The 18,773-nt window shown below is 38.1% G+C and overlaps 1 protein-coding gene across 1 annotated transcript; it reads right to left on the bottom strand.

The window, feature by feature from the left end:
- Positions 1 to 13,046: 13,046 nt before the first annotated feature.
- rassf10 (Ras association (RalGDS/AF-6) domain family (N-terminal) member 10) lies at positions 13,047 to 17,847 on the bottom strand. The gene has a single exon (XM_015383434.1). The coding sequence runs from the start codon at positions 17,684 to 17,686 to the stop codon at positions 16,367 to 16,369; it is 1,320 nt and encodes a 439-aa protein (XP_015238920.1). The 5' UTR covers positions 17,687 to 17,847; the 3' UTR covers positions 13,047 to 16,366.
- Positions 17,848 to 18,773: the final 926 nt, after the last annotated feature.

Here is an 18,773-nt window from a genome sequence, read left to right as displayed (position 1 = left end):
CAGAACCTCTAGCTCTTACTAAACCATTTGCTGGACTGATGTAGGGATTTCTGCTCTTGGAAAGTCCTTTCTCAGCCAGTCTATGTTCTGTTTCACTCTGACTTCAATATAAACGTGCTGGCAGCACAACACCTCACACACCTTGGCATGCCTAAATAATCTCAGTGACATTTTACATTTTTGACCTAAGTGACAAGATAAGACTGCCTGCTCATTGGCACAGTGGCTAGCACTGCTGCCTTGCAACAAGAAGGTTCCGGGTTCAATTTTCTGCATGGAGTTTGCATGTTCTCCATGTGCATGCGTGGATTCTATCCGGGTACTCCGGCTTCCCCCCGCAGTCCAAAAACATGACTGTTAGGTTAATTGGTGTGTGTGTGTGAATGGTATTTTGTCTATGTGTTGCCCTGCAAAGGACTGGTGACCTGTCCAGGGAGTACCCTGCCTCTCACCTGTACAGTCATGATCAAAAGAATTGAGAATGACACAAATATTATATTTTCACATGATCTGCTGTTCTCTGGTTTTCATGTGTGTATGTCAGATGTTGTCATCACATACAGAAATACAATTGCAACCATATTATGAGTAACGGAAGCTTTTAATGACAGAATTAGTTAATGCAGCAAGTCAATATTTGCAGAGCTGACCCCTCTACTTCAGGACCTCTGCAATTCTCCCTGGCATGCTCTCAATCAACTTCTGGACCAAATCCTGACTGATGGTCCATTCTTGCACAATCAATGCTTGCATTTTGTCAGAATTCCTAGGTTTTCGTTTGTCCACCCGTCTCTTGATGATTGCCCACCGGTTTTCAATGGGATTAAGATCAGGGGAGTTTCCAGGCCATGGACCCAAAATCTCTATGTTTTGTTCCCTGAGCCAGTTAGATATCACCTTTGCTTTATGGCAAGGTGCTCCATCATGCTGGAAAGGTAAGACTGTGAGAGAGCCGACTCCCCTTGGCTGAGAAGCAACCCCACACATGAATGGTTTCAGGATGCCTTACGGTTGAAAAGACTGGTGGGAGTGCTCACCTCGTCTTCTCCAAACAAGCTGTTTTCTAGATGTCCCAAACAATCGGAAAGGGGATTCATCAGAGAAAATGACTTTACCCCAGTCCTCAGCAGTCCACTCCCCGTATCTTTTGCAGAGTATCAGTCTGTCCCTGATGTTTTTCCTGGAGAGAAGTGGCTTCTTTGCTTCCCTCCTTAAGACCAGGCCTTGCTCCAAGAGTCTCCACCTCAAAGTGCGTGCAGATGCACTCACACCTGCCTGCTGCCATTCCTGAGCAAGCTCTGCACTGCTGGTAGCCCGATCCCGCAGCTGAAACACTTTTAAGAGACGGTCCTGGTGCTTGATGGTCTTTCTTGGGCGCCCTGGAGCCTTTTTGGCAACAATGGAACCTCTCTCCTTGAAGTTCTTGATGATGCAATAGATTGTTGACTGAGATGCAATCTTTCTAGCTGCAGTTCTCTTTCCTGTTCGGCCATTTTTGTGCAGTGCAATGATGACTGCACGTGTTTCTTTAGAGATAGCATGGTTCACAGAAGAGAAACAATGATGCTAAGCAGCAGCCTCTTTTTAAAGTGTCCAGTGGTGTATTTTTTACTTAATCATGACAGATTGATCTCCAGCTCTGTCCTCATCACCACCCACCTGTGTTAATGGAGCAATCACTGAAACGATGTTAGCTGGTCCTTTTAAGGCAGGACTGCAATGACGTTGAAATGTGTTTTGGGGAATAAAGTTCATTTTCTAGGCAAATATTGACTTTGCAATTAATTGCTGTTAGGCTGATCACTCTTTATAACATTCTATGCAAATTGCCGTTATAAAAAGTGAAGCAGTAGAATTTGTAAATATTACCATTTGAATCATTCTAAAAACTTTTGGCCATGACTATTCAAAATAAAATATAGAAATAAAAATAAGTGCTTTGATGAGAATAGTTCTACATACAGCCATAAGTTATTTTTATCACATGATGGCAGTAAAGAACAACTTATTTTTAACAGAGGTCCACATAAAAGATTCATGTACAGTTGTGAGGTTTGTTGTGTAGTGTCCTAATTATGCTGTGAGGGATCTTTCTTTCTTCAGTGATAAAGACAGTATATATTTAAATAGTGTAAGTTTACCGAAAACATCTATCTACCACACGATAAACAAACTTGTATAATCCATCCATTCATCCATCCATTTTCTTCCGCTTATCCGGGATCGGGTGACGTGGGTAGCAGCTTCAGCAGGGAGGCCCAGACGTCCCTCTCTCCAGTCACTTGGGCCAGTTCCTCCGGGGGAATCCCAAGGCGCTCCCAGGCCAGCCGAGAAACATAGTCCCTCCAGCGTGTCCTGGGTCTCCCCATGGGCCTCCTCCTTTTTCACTTTACAATGTTTGTTACTCATCATTATAATAAAGCTTTTCTGCAGAAATTGTCATGTCATAGAAACAATTTTTAGTGCTGAAAGTATGTTATTAAGAGTTAAATACACAGTTTAGTCAGAATTACAGTGGCAGACAAGGGTCAGCAAGCTCACAAAGTAACCAGATGTGACATTGTCATAGTGTTAAATTGCAAAGGCTTAACTTTCTTAATCACATCTAGGTCATTTTTGTCTTTATTTTACTGTAATTACTTGAAAAGTTAGAAGATCAGCTAAGATTCATCCAAATGATCTGAGAAAACGTTTCAGCTATTAGTGCTGTGGAGGATTTTAGTTCGGCATCAGCTTTGAAATTGATACCAAAGCACATAAAATGAAGCCTTTCAAACTGTTAAGAACTGGCTGGGAACAGACGCTGGTAACTTCTAATTTAATACAACTCAGCTACAGAAATGTGAACACGGGACATTCAACTTTGCTTGGCTCCAACCATCTGCTTTTTCGCAGGATTAGATGTCGATATGGCACATCAGGACATGCACAATTCAATTACAGACACTGTGGGTGGTTTTATGGGGGGAGTTGAACTAACAAGAAAAGTCTCATATGGGTTACATCCATTATGGTCTCTGTATTTTGTCCATATTTTTTAAATCTCAGTCATTCACTTTTATCACTATTCAGACATTTTGAAAGCTTTCAAAGCGTCAAAGTTCAACACTGTTAAACCTGAACCATCATCCATTCATACATGCTTGCCAGGTGCCTATCTCCAGCAGATTGAGTGAGAAGTGAGGCACGCCCTGGACAGGTAGCCATTTCATCACAACTTAAGACAGAAGCAAGACATATACAATACACAAATTCATTTACTTGGGAAATTCAGAATAAACAATTAACCCAGCTGTGAAATTATGTTGGACAAAACAACAAAACAAACAGCCACGTTATTATGGCATCAGTTAGAGTTTAATGCTATCTTATGCTCCAATGATGAGAAGATCTTAGCACTTGAGCAAGAAAATGCCTTATTAAGAGAAGAAGTGATGAAGCTGACTCAGATAAAAGAAAAGCAGCAAACTGATGATTAACATGAGGTCGCTGCTCTGTATGGTGTGGATTAAGATAGACAAAGACCGGCAAGGTGCCTTCAGAAAGGCTTACCAGATGAAAGCATCTCTGATCACAGAGATGAACAAAAGAAAGGAAACAGATCTGTTTGGACAAGCAGATGGAAGAAACCTTTAGATTACAAGCTACTCTGGTCACGATGGAGATAGATTTGAAGGAACAAAGACAGCAGTTGGAGCAGGAAAAAAAACGTCTCCTGACCAGTAAGCAAGATCCGGTTGAGGTGGAAAAACTGAAATGTCACAGAAGGTTATGCATGAACACAAGATTGCTGCCCTGTATCATGAGCTGGTCAAGAAAACAAGGACTATCAAGATGCCATCAAATGGGCTGAACAACTGGAACAAAACCTGACTAAAGAGAAAACCCTGGCAAAGGAGTCAGGGGATCGCTTAGCGCAGCAAAATGAGGTGCTCTGGCCCAAATGGAGAGAGATTTGGAGGACAAGAGCCTGCAATGGGAGCAGGAAAAAACGCACCTTATGGCCAACCAACAAGAAAGAGATGAGGTGGAGCATCTAAAAAAATCATTTAGAGCTACAGAGATCTAAATCTGAACAGGAGAAAGCTGCTCTGCATTTGAAGCAGAAGAGAACCAACACCTTCAAGATGCTGCAGGAAAAATTATTGGACATGGTTCTGGTTGCTGACAAGACCAGAACAAAAGAGACTGAGACCTGCTTAGCAGAGCAAGTGCAGGAAACCAATTAAATAAAGGCTTTTTTGGTCAAAGTTAGCAAGACCTGGACAACGAAAGACGGCTCTAGGCCCAGGAAAGATCCAGGCTCCTGGTAGAGCAGCAGAAAACTGCCAGAAAGGCAGAAGCAGCTTTGAAAGACATTCAGGAGTTACTGAACAATGAAAAGCAGCAGTGGCAAACAGATTGAGTAAAACATCAACGGAGAGCCTGGTGAACAGACTGAAACATCTGCAACAGGAGATGGACATATCAAAAGAAGGAATACCCAGAAAGAAAGGTTCCACCTCATTCAGAAAACTGACTACTTCTAAGCTTCAAGAAACCCTTTCTCAACCAAACCATCACACTGACAAAGATACCTACTGAACCTCAACACAATTCATTCCAAAATGTCTAGTCCTCCACTACCATTCATATTCTAATCCATCTATTAATGAAAAAGTACTGCCTTCCTACCAGGGCCTTTTTCTGGGCAAAGTTTCTACCCCTTTTAATTGTTTTTTTTCCCTGGTGAATGGAGCAGGTCCTTATGGTGTGCAGTAGTTAGCACTGGTGCCTTGCAGGAAGAGACCTTTATGCATTGAGTTTGCATGGTCTCCCCATGGGTTCTCTCCGGGTGCTCTGGCTTTCTCCCAGAATAAGAAAAATATGCTTTTTAGGTTCATTAGTTAGAAACTGTGCAAGAAAACATGTATTCATCTCCTTACGAGAGTTTATTCTTTCAAGCACTGGATTCCTTGTTGGGATCTTAAGTTCTTGCAGTCTCTGGTTTCCCACACTGCCTGGTACCAAATGACTGGTTTCCACAAAAACACTCCATAATCAGGTCTTACCTTCTATAGGAGACCTCCACTTAACTGTGCTGAGTGCTCTCCTTCTCTCCACTGGATTATTTCTCATTTAAGTAGATGTCTTTTGTCTTCTTATGGGGAGCAGTATCTCAGCATTTCTTTAGCGTTTGTCTCTCAAGCATAAAAAAGCCCAATTACAAATGCAAAAATTTCAAGTTACCTGAATTTCTCAGGCGATCTTTACCCCATTTAAACATATCAATATGCTTTTTCCTCTCTTTAGTTGAAATATAGTTTTAGGTATTCATTTGGTCATAATACATTAAATTAGTTGAGGAAAAAAAAGATTGAAATCCTGGATTTGCAATTTTAGAGGTTTGATTTACTTTATCAAATTATATGTGAGTATGTAAAGCTTTTGTTTTTTCTTTATCTTTTAAAATTTCTAATTGCTTGCAGAATAATATAAGAAGCTATTATGTAAACAGATAGAACTCACTGAAGCAATGTGATTGTGAGTAATCATAATATGGGAGTATTTCCCACAGGACTCGAACAACAGCTATAATGCCTGTTCAGGAGTCAACATGCTGCCATCTAAATTAAGAAAATAAATTTATTGGGTTGGCCAAACTCAGTAATAACTATATTTTGATAAAAGATGAAAATATAATTTTTATACGAATGTGAGGATTATATGCAGTGAGGCAGAACTGATTTCAATACAGTGCCTCATTCTTAGCATTTATTTGCTTTTTGGGAAAAAATGGGAAACTCTTTGGTTTCCTCTGTGTTTTTTTTTTTATAGAGCAGATCTGGAGACCAATACAAAAAAGTCATTAATTTGCTCTGGCTATGGCATTTGTCAAGAATCGAGGTGGTAAATTATAAAAAAATAAGTCAACTACTGCAATTTAAACATCTAAATTAATCCATACCCTTTTGACATTGGCCAGTTGACAAGATTCTGGCCAAAGTCCAGTCATGTTTTCACAGGTTTGCTACTATTGCAATAGTAGCTACTATGCCAAAGATATTTTAGTTAACTGTAATTCTCAGATAACTCATATTCACTTGCAGCTATTTGGTTTCTGCTAGTTTTTGGAACTTCGTGTTTATGGGATCTACAGAAGACAGGCATATTGTCATTAAACTCCGTAGCAAGTGACAAGAAGTTTTCAGCATCCCATTTCAGACATGGCCACTTCTACAGATGAACACTTTGCATCCCTACTTTTTGAAGATGTGAAGTGTTTTCAGGATGCCAGTCTTAGTTGTGGGCCCCAGTCTGATATTTACATGTTAATTAGTATGATTATCCTATTTGTACAACACAACTTATCCCATGCAAAACTTTGCCATTTACCGTAAGATGTGTGTGCCGATATAAGGATTTTTCTTTGTGTGCATTAAATTAGCTAAAACAATTCAAATCTATATTTTCATTTTAAAAAATGCAGTTTAATTTTTACCGTTTCATTAAAAAGATTTTGCCCCTTCCTTTTTTGCATTTCATTTGCAAATAAATGTCACAATATCAATCAAATGTTTGACAATAATTTAAAGAAACACACATTTTATTTTTTTTAAATAACTTAATTTGTTAGGGGATGAAAATATCCAAGCTAATACTGACTAATGTGAAATAAAACCTTGATAAAACATAAGATGAGATTTAATTTTGGCAGAGGCAAGTCTGTCAGTTATGATAAACCATCTGAACATGTTTTATATAATGACATTTTTCAAGACCAAAAAAGGAACACAAATTATAGAAAAAAGTAATTAACATTTGTCATTCTGATATTCTGACTGAGTACATAGGACAAATGTAATCCTACCAATGCGCGATGTATTATTTTTATTTTTTTCAACTTTTATTGTCATTACACTGTCACAAGTAAAGAGCAATGAAATTCACTCTCTGCATTTAACCCATCCCCAACCTGGGGAGCAGTGGGCTGCCATTGTGTCCGGGGAGCAGTCTGGGGTTAAGGGTCTTCTGCATCTGTTGGAGTGTGTGTGACTTGAATTTAAAACCTGAGAGACCCAAGCACAATGTTGTGATCACTGGGCCACCACTCCCTTAAGCACTCCAAGGGTGCTTTGTCACTTGGCCAGAAGATCACCAAAGTACTAAAAACCATGATTGAAGTTATTACAAGCCTTCTTACAAAGGCATTAAATCCTACTACATCTGTCACAGCACTAAGGTTGTCTTCACTACAGAACAGTCCTACTGCCCAGCTTTTCTGTTCCAGGCCATCAGATCACTGTGGTTTATACGGAATGAAATGATCCACAGCCTAAAGGGACATCAATGAGTAGGGTGGCCAGATGTTCGGCTTTATGTCAGACAGTCCGGATTTTCATTGCATTGTCTTGCACCCGGCACCGCATCCAGCCGGATGTGTATTTGTCCTCCTTAATGAGGCACAAGGGTTGTAGAGCAGGGTTTTTTTCCAGTTTTGCTGGGCTGCAGCCCAATATACAATCAAAAAGACGTCATACACACTCCAATTTGTTTTCAAAAGATATAAATTTAAAAAATATAACCGTGGATGTCTGGGGACAGCGATTCGCCTACCTGTTATGAATGCTGGTGTACCATAAAGAATACATTATGAACAATTTAGTTTGTGCCTTCAACTCGTTTGCCCATAGGAAGACGTTACCTGGATATAACCTAACGGAATATCGTCGGTACAGATCCGAATGACGCAAAACTCATATGGGTGAGCAGAACATGATGTAATAACGTAAAATCAAAGGCCCAATGTAAAAAAAACGCTGTTCCCCTTTAAGGCTCACTCAGATCACTTTGGCCAAACTGTTTAAATAACAGTTCATAATGTATATGTATAAATTTACCATGAGACATGACAACAGATTTTGACAGAATTGTAATATTACTCAGACCGGAGAAGATGCTTAAGTTTACAGATTGCAGCGCTTACACACCGGGCTCACATCGCGTTGAAGTTGGCCTGAAATCAGAGTTAAAGAAGTATTTTGTAAAACTCCAGTATGCCACATATTCACATCATTACATCATACATGTTTGTAGCTGTAGGAGACATCCATGGCTCCAGGCTTATCAAAACAATACAGAGTGTCTCAGATAAAAGCACAGAGAACTTGCTGTTAAGAAAGATCCACTCTGTCTGTGCCCCTTTTTAATAAACATGATAACTGTATAACCTGACAGAGGAACTGTCTGAATCGGATAAACTACTTGGGAAAACATTAGTATGACCACACAACAGGCAGGAATTACCAGGGTTCAACAGAATCACACATCATCAATAAAAATAATCCTAAAAGAAAAATATAAAGTTAATGAACAATGCTAAGTCTTTGCAACTTGTAGGGTGATAGGAGATAAGAATATTGCTGAAATATTCAGGAAATGCAAATAGTGAGAGTCATTGCTGACAATATTGGTGACAGTTGTTTTTAAAGAAGTTACCGGTATCTCTTGAAGGAGAGTTGACCTGTAGTTAAAGGAGAAGTTCGGTTTTTTACACTTTAAGCCCATTTTCTGTAGTGTCCAGGATGAAATCGAATGATCGACACCAAAAGTTTGACAATTGCTCCTGTCTCTGCTTTTTGGCTCATTTAGAATCACCCCCTGGCTGCTTTAGAATGGCTTTCATAGAGCATGTCCGATAATGTCCTTAAAACAACCTTAAACGTTCTTTTTTTAAAATATGCTACTCACCGTGTCGTCAGCGCTGTTCAATGACGTTCCAAAAAAAGTTTCGTAAAGAAAAAACGTACCTGTAGTGTTTTATTTAGCATTTTGTAAATCCCATTGAGTTCTGTAGGAATAGTCAATATTCCGCTGCCACCGGAAACGGAAATGGGGCCTGTTTACACAGTTGTAGTCTTTTCGCTTCACTCTGTGTACTCCGACGTCGAGGTGCTAACGTCTCTGTTAAACACTTTAAAAAAACTCTGAAAATGGAATACGAAAGGTGGATTCTTGATTCTCGACGTCGGAGTACACAGAGTGAAGCGAAAAGACTACAACTGTGTAAACAGGCTCCATTTCCGTTTCCGGTGGCAGCGGAATATTGACTATTCCTACAGAACTCAATGGGATTTACAAAATGCTAAATAAAACACTACAGGAACGTTTTTTCTTCACGAAACTTTTTTTGGAACGTCATTGAACAGCGCTGACGACACGGTGAGTAGCATATTTTAAAAAAAGAACGTTTAAGGTTGTTTTAAGGACATTATCGGACATGCTCTATGCAAGCCATTCTAAAGCAGCCAGGGGGGGATTCTGCATGAGCCAAAAAGCAGAGACAGGAGCAATTGTCAAACTTTTGGTGTCGATCATTCGATTTCATCCTGGACACTACAGAAAATGGGCTTAAAGTGTAAAAAACCGAACTTCTCCTTTAAAGCCAATGTAACAAAACATCATACAGGCAAACATTTCTGGGTTTTGAAGATTCTATTTAAATGTCAATAAATCCATTCATTAAAGACCAGGGTCAGCAAAATTCCCAGCAAATTATTGAGTGCTATAAAAGTACTTTCGAGAAATAGCATGTAAAACAAAATTAGAAATTTTACATCCATTTTTAGACATTTCAGCCTTTATATAATGGAGTGAGTCTACCTTAGAACAGCTTGACCTAAAAAGTATTGCAACAGAATCTGTAGCTGTATAACATGACACCAAACTTTGATATTGGATAATAAGAACGTAGAAGAAGGCCAAGGAAGATCCACCGATTGTTCTTTTAGAAAGGATGATTGCCTACAGCAATCCTCACTGATGTTTTATGAAGAGGAAGTTAATGAGCTTCAGATACGCCCAAACCGCTCCTGTTTATTTCTGTAACTAATACACTGGTAACACCCATGAACCATTAACAATGTCGAATTTTAGAGTGTTGTAAATAGTTTCAGCTCACATTGTGCTTTGTAAAAGTTTCTCTTGTTAGTTTTTGTCTGCTAGATCTACTTTTTTTTCTAGTTACATTTGCAGTTTTGCTCGAAAGAAGCAGCAAAATGTTTTCCCAATACATTTGTCTCTGTACGCACTGTAAATCAGGAAGTTATTGAAAAGTAACGAGGATGCTGGTGACAGAGTTGCTTCAATAGGTGGTGATGAGTATTGAGCGGCTCGGAAAGAGACTGTACAGTATCCTACCGGCAAGGTCGCCACCCAGCTTTACAGGATAAACACACCTGCCAGCAGCAAAATGAGGTCTAATGAGACCACATTGGTGGCCTGGGTCTGTTAGCAGCAGGCCGACTGCTCTCCAAGCGGCTTTCACCTCAGTGCCGGTATTGAGGTCCTGACTCTCAAGTCAAAAGCTTCATTAGTGACTTCATGCCGGATCCCTTGGTGAGCCTGAACAAAGGCCGACAGGAACACAAAGTGACACATTCCAGGGATTAGGGAACACCGACAACTTGGGGCCATTAAGAAACGGTCATTTCTTTCCGGAATGCCAGGAATTTACTTTGAAAGCAAAAAAATTGGACATTTCAGCAAAATCAATTTGACAAGGGGATTTCTTTTTCTAATAAATGCATCTGATGAAGTTTGAAGTTGTGTTGATACATATTTTGTAATAGATGAGTTTCAGCATATGTGACATTGGAAGTAGATCTAAAAATTAAATAACTAACATAAAAAAATGCATAAATACATGCTTTAATTGTTTTCTTTTAAAGTGTCAGCTTTGCTGTTTATGCTTTTAAATCAGTTAATTTGGTCCAGTTAAGAAAATGTAAGAAGAATCTTTTTCAATGCATTTCATTGTAAATCGTTTTGTGTAAATATAAACCCTGGTATTATAATTGTGACAATACGTCTACCTCACTCAGAACTTGTTACTAGAATCAGGGCTTAGTATTAACTTAGATAGAACAATGGCTTTAGTTTGGGCCTATGATAGGAACTTCCTGGCTAATGTTTTGAGATGTAACTTCAGTTTTTCTCCCCCCATAGTCTTTAGTTTATGATGCCATCGGTTTTGTTAAGCATGCCAGTTCCTACTACATAACATGATACTGCCACACTAGTACAAAATACTCCTGGTTTCAGACTTACAGACTTGCTCCTCTTTCCACAAATGGCCGAATGCGTTGACTTGTATTTCATTACACCAACTGACACAGGTCGAAAAATATCAAAAATGTTGTCCCTTTTTACCAAAGAAGAATTAGACTTTCTGCCTAGTTATTTTACTCAACTAATGTTTGAAGATTTTTCTCAGATATGAAATTCAACAAAATATTATGAATTATCCAAACAGAAACATACAAAGCCATTGTGACATTTTCCAGTATATCCAAAGTATTTAAAGATCAGATAATTGTAGAGTAAATGAAGTCAATTTTGTAATTTGATAGAAGTGATAAGAAGCTATTCCTAAAGATACAAATTCTGATATTTAGGTCTTAAAATGAATTCAATTGTATTGCAGTGTCTTCAGATGCATTCAGTTCATTTACACTAAACTGAGGGATTTGGTTATCTTAGACTTAGACAACTTTCCTTGTCATTTTGTATACACATAGTGTACAGAAAACAAAATTTCGTTTTGTACAGCTTTCAGACAGTAAATGAGCAGCAGCTTTGCCTTTTCCTTTTCATAAAGTGCAGAAGTGATCAAATGTAAACAGCGTGGGAGTAAAAAAACGCATTTATTTGATCATAAGATGTTAGAAATGATTCCATTCTTAATGAAACCCATTGATGGCACAAAATCTTCATCCTGAATAGAGAGGGATAAAAGGTTCTGACAGCAGGTTGCTAAAAAAACTATTTTCTTCTACTGTTCCAACTGTGAGTCGGTCAGACAGGTCAGGACAAGGACAACAAAGGTTGAGGGTGAGAGGAAATTCACAATGAGTAACAAAAAGATATTAAATCAGTCAGTCAAATAGCAGGAACAGCAGGAGCTGATGACGACAGAAATGCTTCATGAATTTCCTGCCTGTGTAAATGATCAACAACAGATATATTAGAAAACCACTCTTTTTGAAAACTATAGATGATACACTTTGGTAGCTTTGTTGATAGTTGAATAACTTTCAGCTACATTGACATATCTCATAGTTTTAAGTTAATGAAATAAAATTTTTAATTCTAAATTCCACCGAATTGAAATATTGGACCATAATACATAAACATTTCCTGTTGTTGTAAAGAATGCATTAACAAAGTGGTTGCATGAAACAAAAGGTTTCTCTTTTCTCCACAAATGAGAAAACTAATGAAGTAAAAAAGTGTTCAAGAAGACTATTTCAGATTTCTGGTTTGTTTTGTTTTTTTTTTTTATCTTGGGAAACTTCAAGCCTTTAGGGAAACGCCCCATTATTAAATCTCTCCACATGGATTTGGACTCTGTTAAAAGGCAAGTGATATGCAATTGTTTTCCCTCTTAGAACACAGCATGCACTGTCACATCCCTGCTTGTGAGATAAAGGGTTTCTTCTATCAGCCCATATCAATTTAAGTCCCTCAGTGCAACGCCGTGGCAGGTAAGAAAGAGTCAAGCACAGAGGAGATGTCTGTTTGTCGCGAGCAAAACAGACACCTCCCATAACATGTAATATGGCACCAACCCTATTTTGGCACTGATGTTGCCCTAAATTCAAACAACAAAGACGCTAAAGATAGCCAGCCCATGTGTGTGTGTATGTGTGTGTGTGTCCACCCTTTGGGCTTTAACCTTCAAGTAATTTCAGTTCATCAGATGAATGTTTGAAGCTGAAGTATTGCTATTACTCTAGTTTTAATTACTGCTTCCTTTAAATGTTGGTCTATCACCATTTTTTTGTAACATACAACTTTGTCCACCTTCAACAACCTACATATGTGGATAAAATGTTTATCTGTTCATCAGAGTCACACAATTTTTTTCACTTTACATTTTAAACATTTGACATTTTTCCTTTGACAGAACCTCATTCAATAGACCTCATTTTTACACGTGGTTTGTTCTTAATAAAAAACAAGATTTTTAATTGATTATTGTATTCTTTTATTTAAAAGTGCTTGGTTTCTTGTTTCTATGCCTTCTATGATTATTTCAGAATGATAAAATCCAATAGGAGAAGCTTCTGCCACAGAATCAAAACAAAAAGGCATCAAATTTTAAAAAGGAACTGCACTTCTTAAAAAAGATCAGGAGAAAAGTGTGTGTCTGTGTTTTTCTCAAATGAATTAAAGGAATGGTGGATAATACCGTATAAAGAAACTTTTATAAAAGCTGTGCCCTTTTAGAGCCTTACTGGTTTTTAATCTCTGTTAAGACTTAAAGATTGCAGTAAACCATCCAAGTCATCCGTCCTGAAGAAGATGTTCTGTCTTAAAGGCTAAATAGAAATCCCAGTTTCTGGATGTGCCAGGCTTATAAGACGTCATCCTGAGGACTTCCTGTTCCAGATGTTACAAAACACGATGATGCAAGTTTTGGTTTATACACACTGATTTATATAGACTCAATTTAACTACCATCAATGGAAGAGTGGGCCAAACATATGAATGTTTGAAGTAAGGCATCAGAGCTTTCCCAAATGCTAGATTTTGTATTATTTTTCAAAATAAAAAAGTTCACTTTAATCAATCTGTCCTGGAGGTCAATGATTGCAAACACTCACCTCATCATGCATGTGTATTTTATTTATTTTTTTGGGGGTAAAATGCAAGAGTTTTTGTTTTTTATTATTATATCCTGATAATCTCTAATAAAATAGACTATCTTTTCAAGAACTCCCCTCTTTCTATAAAAGCTGGTTTTATTCAAGATGAAAATCATCTTCTTACCTACCTTGTGGCTACATTTCCTGCCCCAATTTATAAAGTGTTTTTTCTTGATTTTAAAAGTTTAAGAGTTTTTGTTCATCACCTCCAATTTTATTTCCCTCTAAACGAGCTTCTTCATGCCTCCGATTTATGAGAAAGATTTAAAAACAACAAGTCTGTACAAAATACATGAAAATATGAACAAACTCAAGAACAAATTCAAAACTATCATTCAGAAACAACAGATATTCCCGGCAAAATATCCACACTAAGAGCTGCATTACAAATTATAATTTCTTTGAATCTATATCAAGCAAACGTCATTAGTGAGAACAGAAAATATCTCAGCATACTGTATTCTGAAAGCTCAACAGTTAACATTTTCACTATGTTTTTTTTCTGTCAATCAGTCACTGAATATGCTGGGAAAACATCTTCCATTTCCCCTGTGGTTTAGTGTGTTTCAATACACCGATTAACCACCATAAGTATACAACTGGAGGGATGGGGGAAGTATTGTATACTCTGGTCTTGTTTTATATATCATCGTGTAACAGGTCATAAAAAACACATGGGTGGGTTCATTAGAGGTAGAAATTCAATATAGATCTCAAGCTCTTTATTCTCTGAGCTGAGAATATTTATGGATTCAATGAAGTCTGGATTTTAAATTTCCTGTGCAAAAGAGAATTTGATCTAGGTGAATTATGCTCATACACGTATTTGCAAACTCAATGCATTGTATACTTTAGGTTTAAATTACAAGCAGATTAAGTGATCACCTTATTTTTCCTCCCTTTTTTTCCCCACCCATGCAATATTTAACAGCTAACGAGGGTGGTTACCCCTTCCATGGTTTGATGTTTATAGTCATGCAATCTTATCTTGAGGCACAACAGAAACGAAACATTCAACTTTTTAAATAAAAACAAAAATCTAACTATTTTAATTTAGTTGACCTTCTAGAGGCACAAGGAGACACAATGTTTCCTACTCCAATCAGGAAAATGATTCAGGAATTACATCTAAAAACAAATAGAATTTTAGCTTTCCCAAAGCTGTGAAGGCAGTCGCTCTTGCAGGCAGATACTAATCACTCCTGCTGGAAATCTGACAAACCACCAGTCTATTTCATTCACTGCTTCACCACAAACACCACTTTGTGTGAATACTAAATACTACTTGTACCATTTCACTCACATATTTTCTTGTTCCTACATTTTTAAACCTTCCCCTAAAGATGCTAGTTATTTCTGTGTTTCTCATTTATTGTATATCTGTGCATTTTTTCTCTCAGAATGCATTTTTGTTTCAGCAGAATTTCATTAAGATGACATAATACTGATAAATATTCTTTATTTTCTACTTTGGCATCCAGTGAGGCGGAAGAACTGCCATGTTTTTCCAACTTTTTTTGTCCTCAGATGCTCCTGTTTATGCTGCAGCTACCACACTTGGTGGTCTTTTTGTTATGAATGTTAAAAAGACAAATTACTTTATGTTTTTCTCTTTTCTGTATTTTACACAAAATAATGAGAATGTGCTTGTTCAATGCAAATGCATCTAGTATTTGTATTGAGTTGTTCCTTTGAATAAATGTGTTGTGACCTGACAGGGACATCTGTGCTATTATTTGACTTCTTTGATAATTTGTCATCTTTATCCAACAAATTAAAAGTTTATAAACCCTTGAGGCCTGTTTTTTTATTTTTGTTATGACAACTGAATCTAAAAAGAATAACTCCATTTTGGAAACTTTTAATTTACCCTTACAAGCTTGCCTCCAACTATTGTATGTTAGATCAACTCTCACATTAAATCTAAAAATGTCATCAGTGCCTTAAAATATCTTTAAATCCAAGATTAGATTATCCTCTGGGATCCTCTGATTTCTCAGCAAAATCAGGACATGTCAGGGTGCTTCTTTCAAAAATTTTTTTTTCAAAGTTCTAATAGGGACTATTGACCCAAGAACAACAACAAAAAAATTGTCTAAATGTTGTCTCCTCTTGAACACTGATTTCTTACAGCACTCAAAACTGCAGATGGCCTCTATTGGTTTCAATTAATTAAAAACATTAAGTGAATATCCTATGCGTTTATATATGTCTAAAGCAAAAGGTTTTTGGCAGTAAGTTGTTAGAACGTAAAATGTTTTTGGTGCTGTACCAAGATTTTGGTTGGATGTGTTTGGTTTATATTAAAAAGTTAAAAGCCATCTGAAGGATCAATGTTTGCTGTTTTGGCTTTAGGTCTTATTTTGACATGTAATTCACACCAAAAGGAATAATAGAATGAGGAATCATGGATAAAACATAGATGTTATTTAAAATCTGCAGAAGAAGCTTTAATTTTATTGTGGAAAGCTTCCTTTAAGTAATGATGAAAATGAAATAAACTCCAGTTTTCAAGCTTTTAAATCATTTTTCAGAAAAAAAAAATACAAAATTGTCCACAGTTATAACTATTAAATCTAATAGGTTTTATATTGTGTTTGAATCCATGAGCCTTAAATTATGTTTTTATCTAAGAATATAAAGACAATGGCTACATAAGTCAGTTTTCTTTTAAAGTCTTAAACCAGTGATTCCCACACAGGAAGGCCGTCTGAGTCCTGACTGTGCAGAGAACTTAAGCCTGTGTCTGAGTCGTCATCGTTTATATTTTCAGGTTTAGTTAGACCCTTGGCTTGCTCCGCCCACTCATTCCCTCCTTTCAAAGTGTCATTCAGGATCTCCTTGTCTTCTGTCCCATGGATGCGCGTAACTTCATCCGCGTCCCCCTCCTCCATGTTCAAACTGTTCACTTTCTCCAGCAAATCCCTCATTTCCTTCTCTTTAGCGGTGCCAATCTGCTGGGACAGCTCCAAATCCCCCCTAATAGCCTCTAAATCCGCGTTGAGTCGCAGGCCAATGTATAAACTCGCATCTAGCTGCGTTTTGATCCTCTCTTCCTCCATATACTGTTCGCTCTGTGATGCTGAGTGTGTCTGTGAGCAGGGCGGCTGGGATGGAGCGCGTTTGGAGCGCAGCTCCTCTTTCCTGCGCTGCATCCAGCGCAGATTCAGCTCCTCCTGAATGTGAGCTGTGATCGTTTCTATGATTGCCTCCTGCTCCAGAAGCTCTTCTTGAAGCTTCAGCACCTGCTCGCACTGCCGACTATACTCCTCAAGTTTGGCAAGCGTCTCTTTTGAGTTTAGTTCCTTTCCTTCCTGCGCTGAGACCGAAGCTGCGCCAAAAAGATACGTGTTCTGCACATAATTAACCCCGTGTCTTTTAATTCTATCAGTATGCACATTGGCTTCATACCTATCTATTTCTGCATCCAGTTCTGACATCCTTTGAACCTGCTGGCGGATTGTGTGGTCCTGAGACACAACGACATGTACCAACGTCTCCATCTTCTCCGCGTCTCTGTGCGCAGACCGCGTCCTCTTTCTGTTGATCTTCTCCAACTTTCTGAAAGCTTTTCTAACAATCCGACGCTGTTTTTCCGGCGAGATGCTTCCCATGTTGGACTTCGTAGACCCTTTGGTCCCACCGGGGGTCTGCTTGCTCGGCACCACACGCGCCTCTGCGCTGCGGGCCCTGCGGCTCTCCAAAGACGCGTCTTTTTTTACCAGTACAAACTTCACGTTTTTCTGTTCATCTCCCCACGCGATCCACAGCTTGAGGATCTTTGTTTTGTTCGGTAAAATTCTTTCGAAGCCCCTCCATTTCTCCACGATGCAGTGGGACTCTGTCGTGGACAGGCCGGGCTGCGCGCGCTGTTCCTCCAGCAACACTTTCACAACATCCGCGCACGTGTTGCGCTTTGACAAACCGAAAACCAGCTTCTCTTCTCTGCAGACCCACACTGATATATTTATCTCCTTTGAATCTGAGGCAGACCCCATAGTTGATTAAGTCCAGTTCTTTTTTATAAATAAAAATTAAGAGATGAAAAAAAAATCTTATATAGATTTAAGTAAAAATACGCATCCGTTCGCGCAGCGCCTCCAGCCAGATAGGAGAAGTCTGTGTGAGCTAAAGATTGACATATCCACCTGATCCTCTGTGTGAGATCTCTGGGCTCTTGGCCCATCAGGGAAACACTTAGTGCGTGTTTAATAACGCTGAGTGCTTCTGTTGAATCACATGACCGCACTTCAGCCAAACTGTGAAACTTTGCCTGCTGATCTAAAAGGTGGAGCCAAGATCTTAGTATGGATCATGTTCCTTTTATAACTTTTTAGAAGTTTCGTCTTAATACTCAAATAATAATATCCAGTTCCAGATATCATTAACAGTTTTAAAGAAGGCTAAGTGCATATGATTTAAATGGGGCCTTAAAAGTTAACAGTAGGTATATTGTCCAAAAATGAAAAAAGAGCATCATGGTATTAAATAATTAAGACAATATAACAAAGATTTAGAGAAAGTTGGCAGCTCTCTATGTTCTTCTGTGAGACAAACAAACAACTCTGAACCTTTCTTTATAAGGTCATTAAATGCATAACTTGGATATAATGTTTTAACTGTTTCTATGAGGTATGAGATATAACTAGTCACCTTGACTGTAGCTGGCCCAGGGATGAATTTGGCCGTAAACAGAATTTGAATTGGGAATCCACCCTTAATAGTAGATTTTTTTATCTTAATTTTTTTTGCTTATAGGCCTGTTATTAAATGTATAATGATCTGTACCGAGTAAGTGTGATATTTCATGTTTTCAGTGTGTCTTGCTTAATCTAAAATTAAAGAAAAATTCACATATTTATATAAAATCAAGACAAAAGCGCACCCGTTCTTATAATAACAGTCTGATTCCTAATCACAACAAAACAAAATGTGATATTGCTCATGATTGTGCGCAGTGCATGATTAAGTTCATTGCAAGAGAGGATCAAATGTCTTCAGAGTGGTATTTTATTTGTTTCCCTTTTGAACAGAGTGGCCTTTAATTTAATTTATGCATTGGTCATGTATGTGTAATGTATGTAA

Source organism: Cyprinodon variegatus, unplaced genomic scaffold (genome assembly GCF_000732505.1).
Source record: "Cyprinodon variegatus isolate N-32 unplaced genomic scaffold, C_variegatus-1.0 Scaffold285, whole genome shotgun sequence".
Classification (NCBI taxonomy): domain Eukaryota; kingdom Metazoa; phylum Chordata; class Actinopteri; order Cyprinodontiformes; family Cyprinodontidae; genus Cyprinodon; species Cyprinodon variegatus.
The sequence above is the reverse complement of the archived record's forward strand: the minus strand, read 5'-3'. Positions and strand labels throughout refer to the sequence as shown.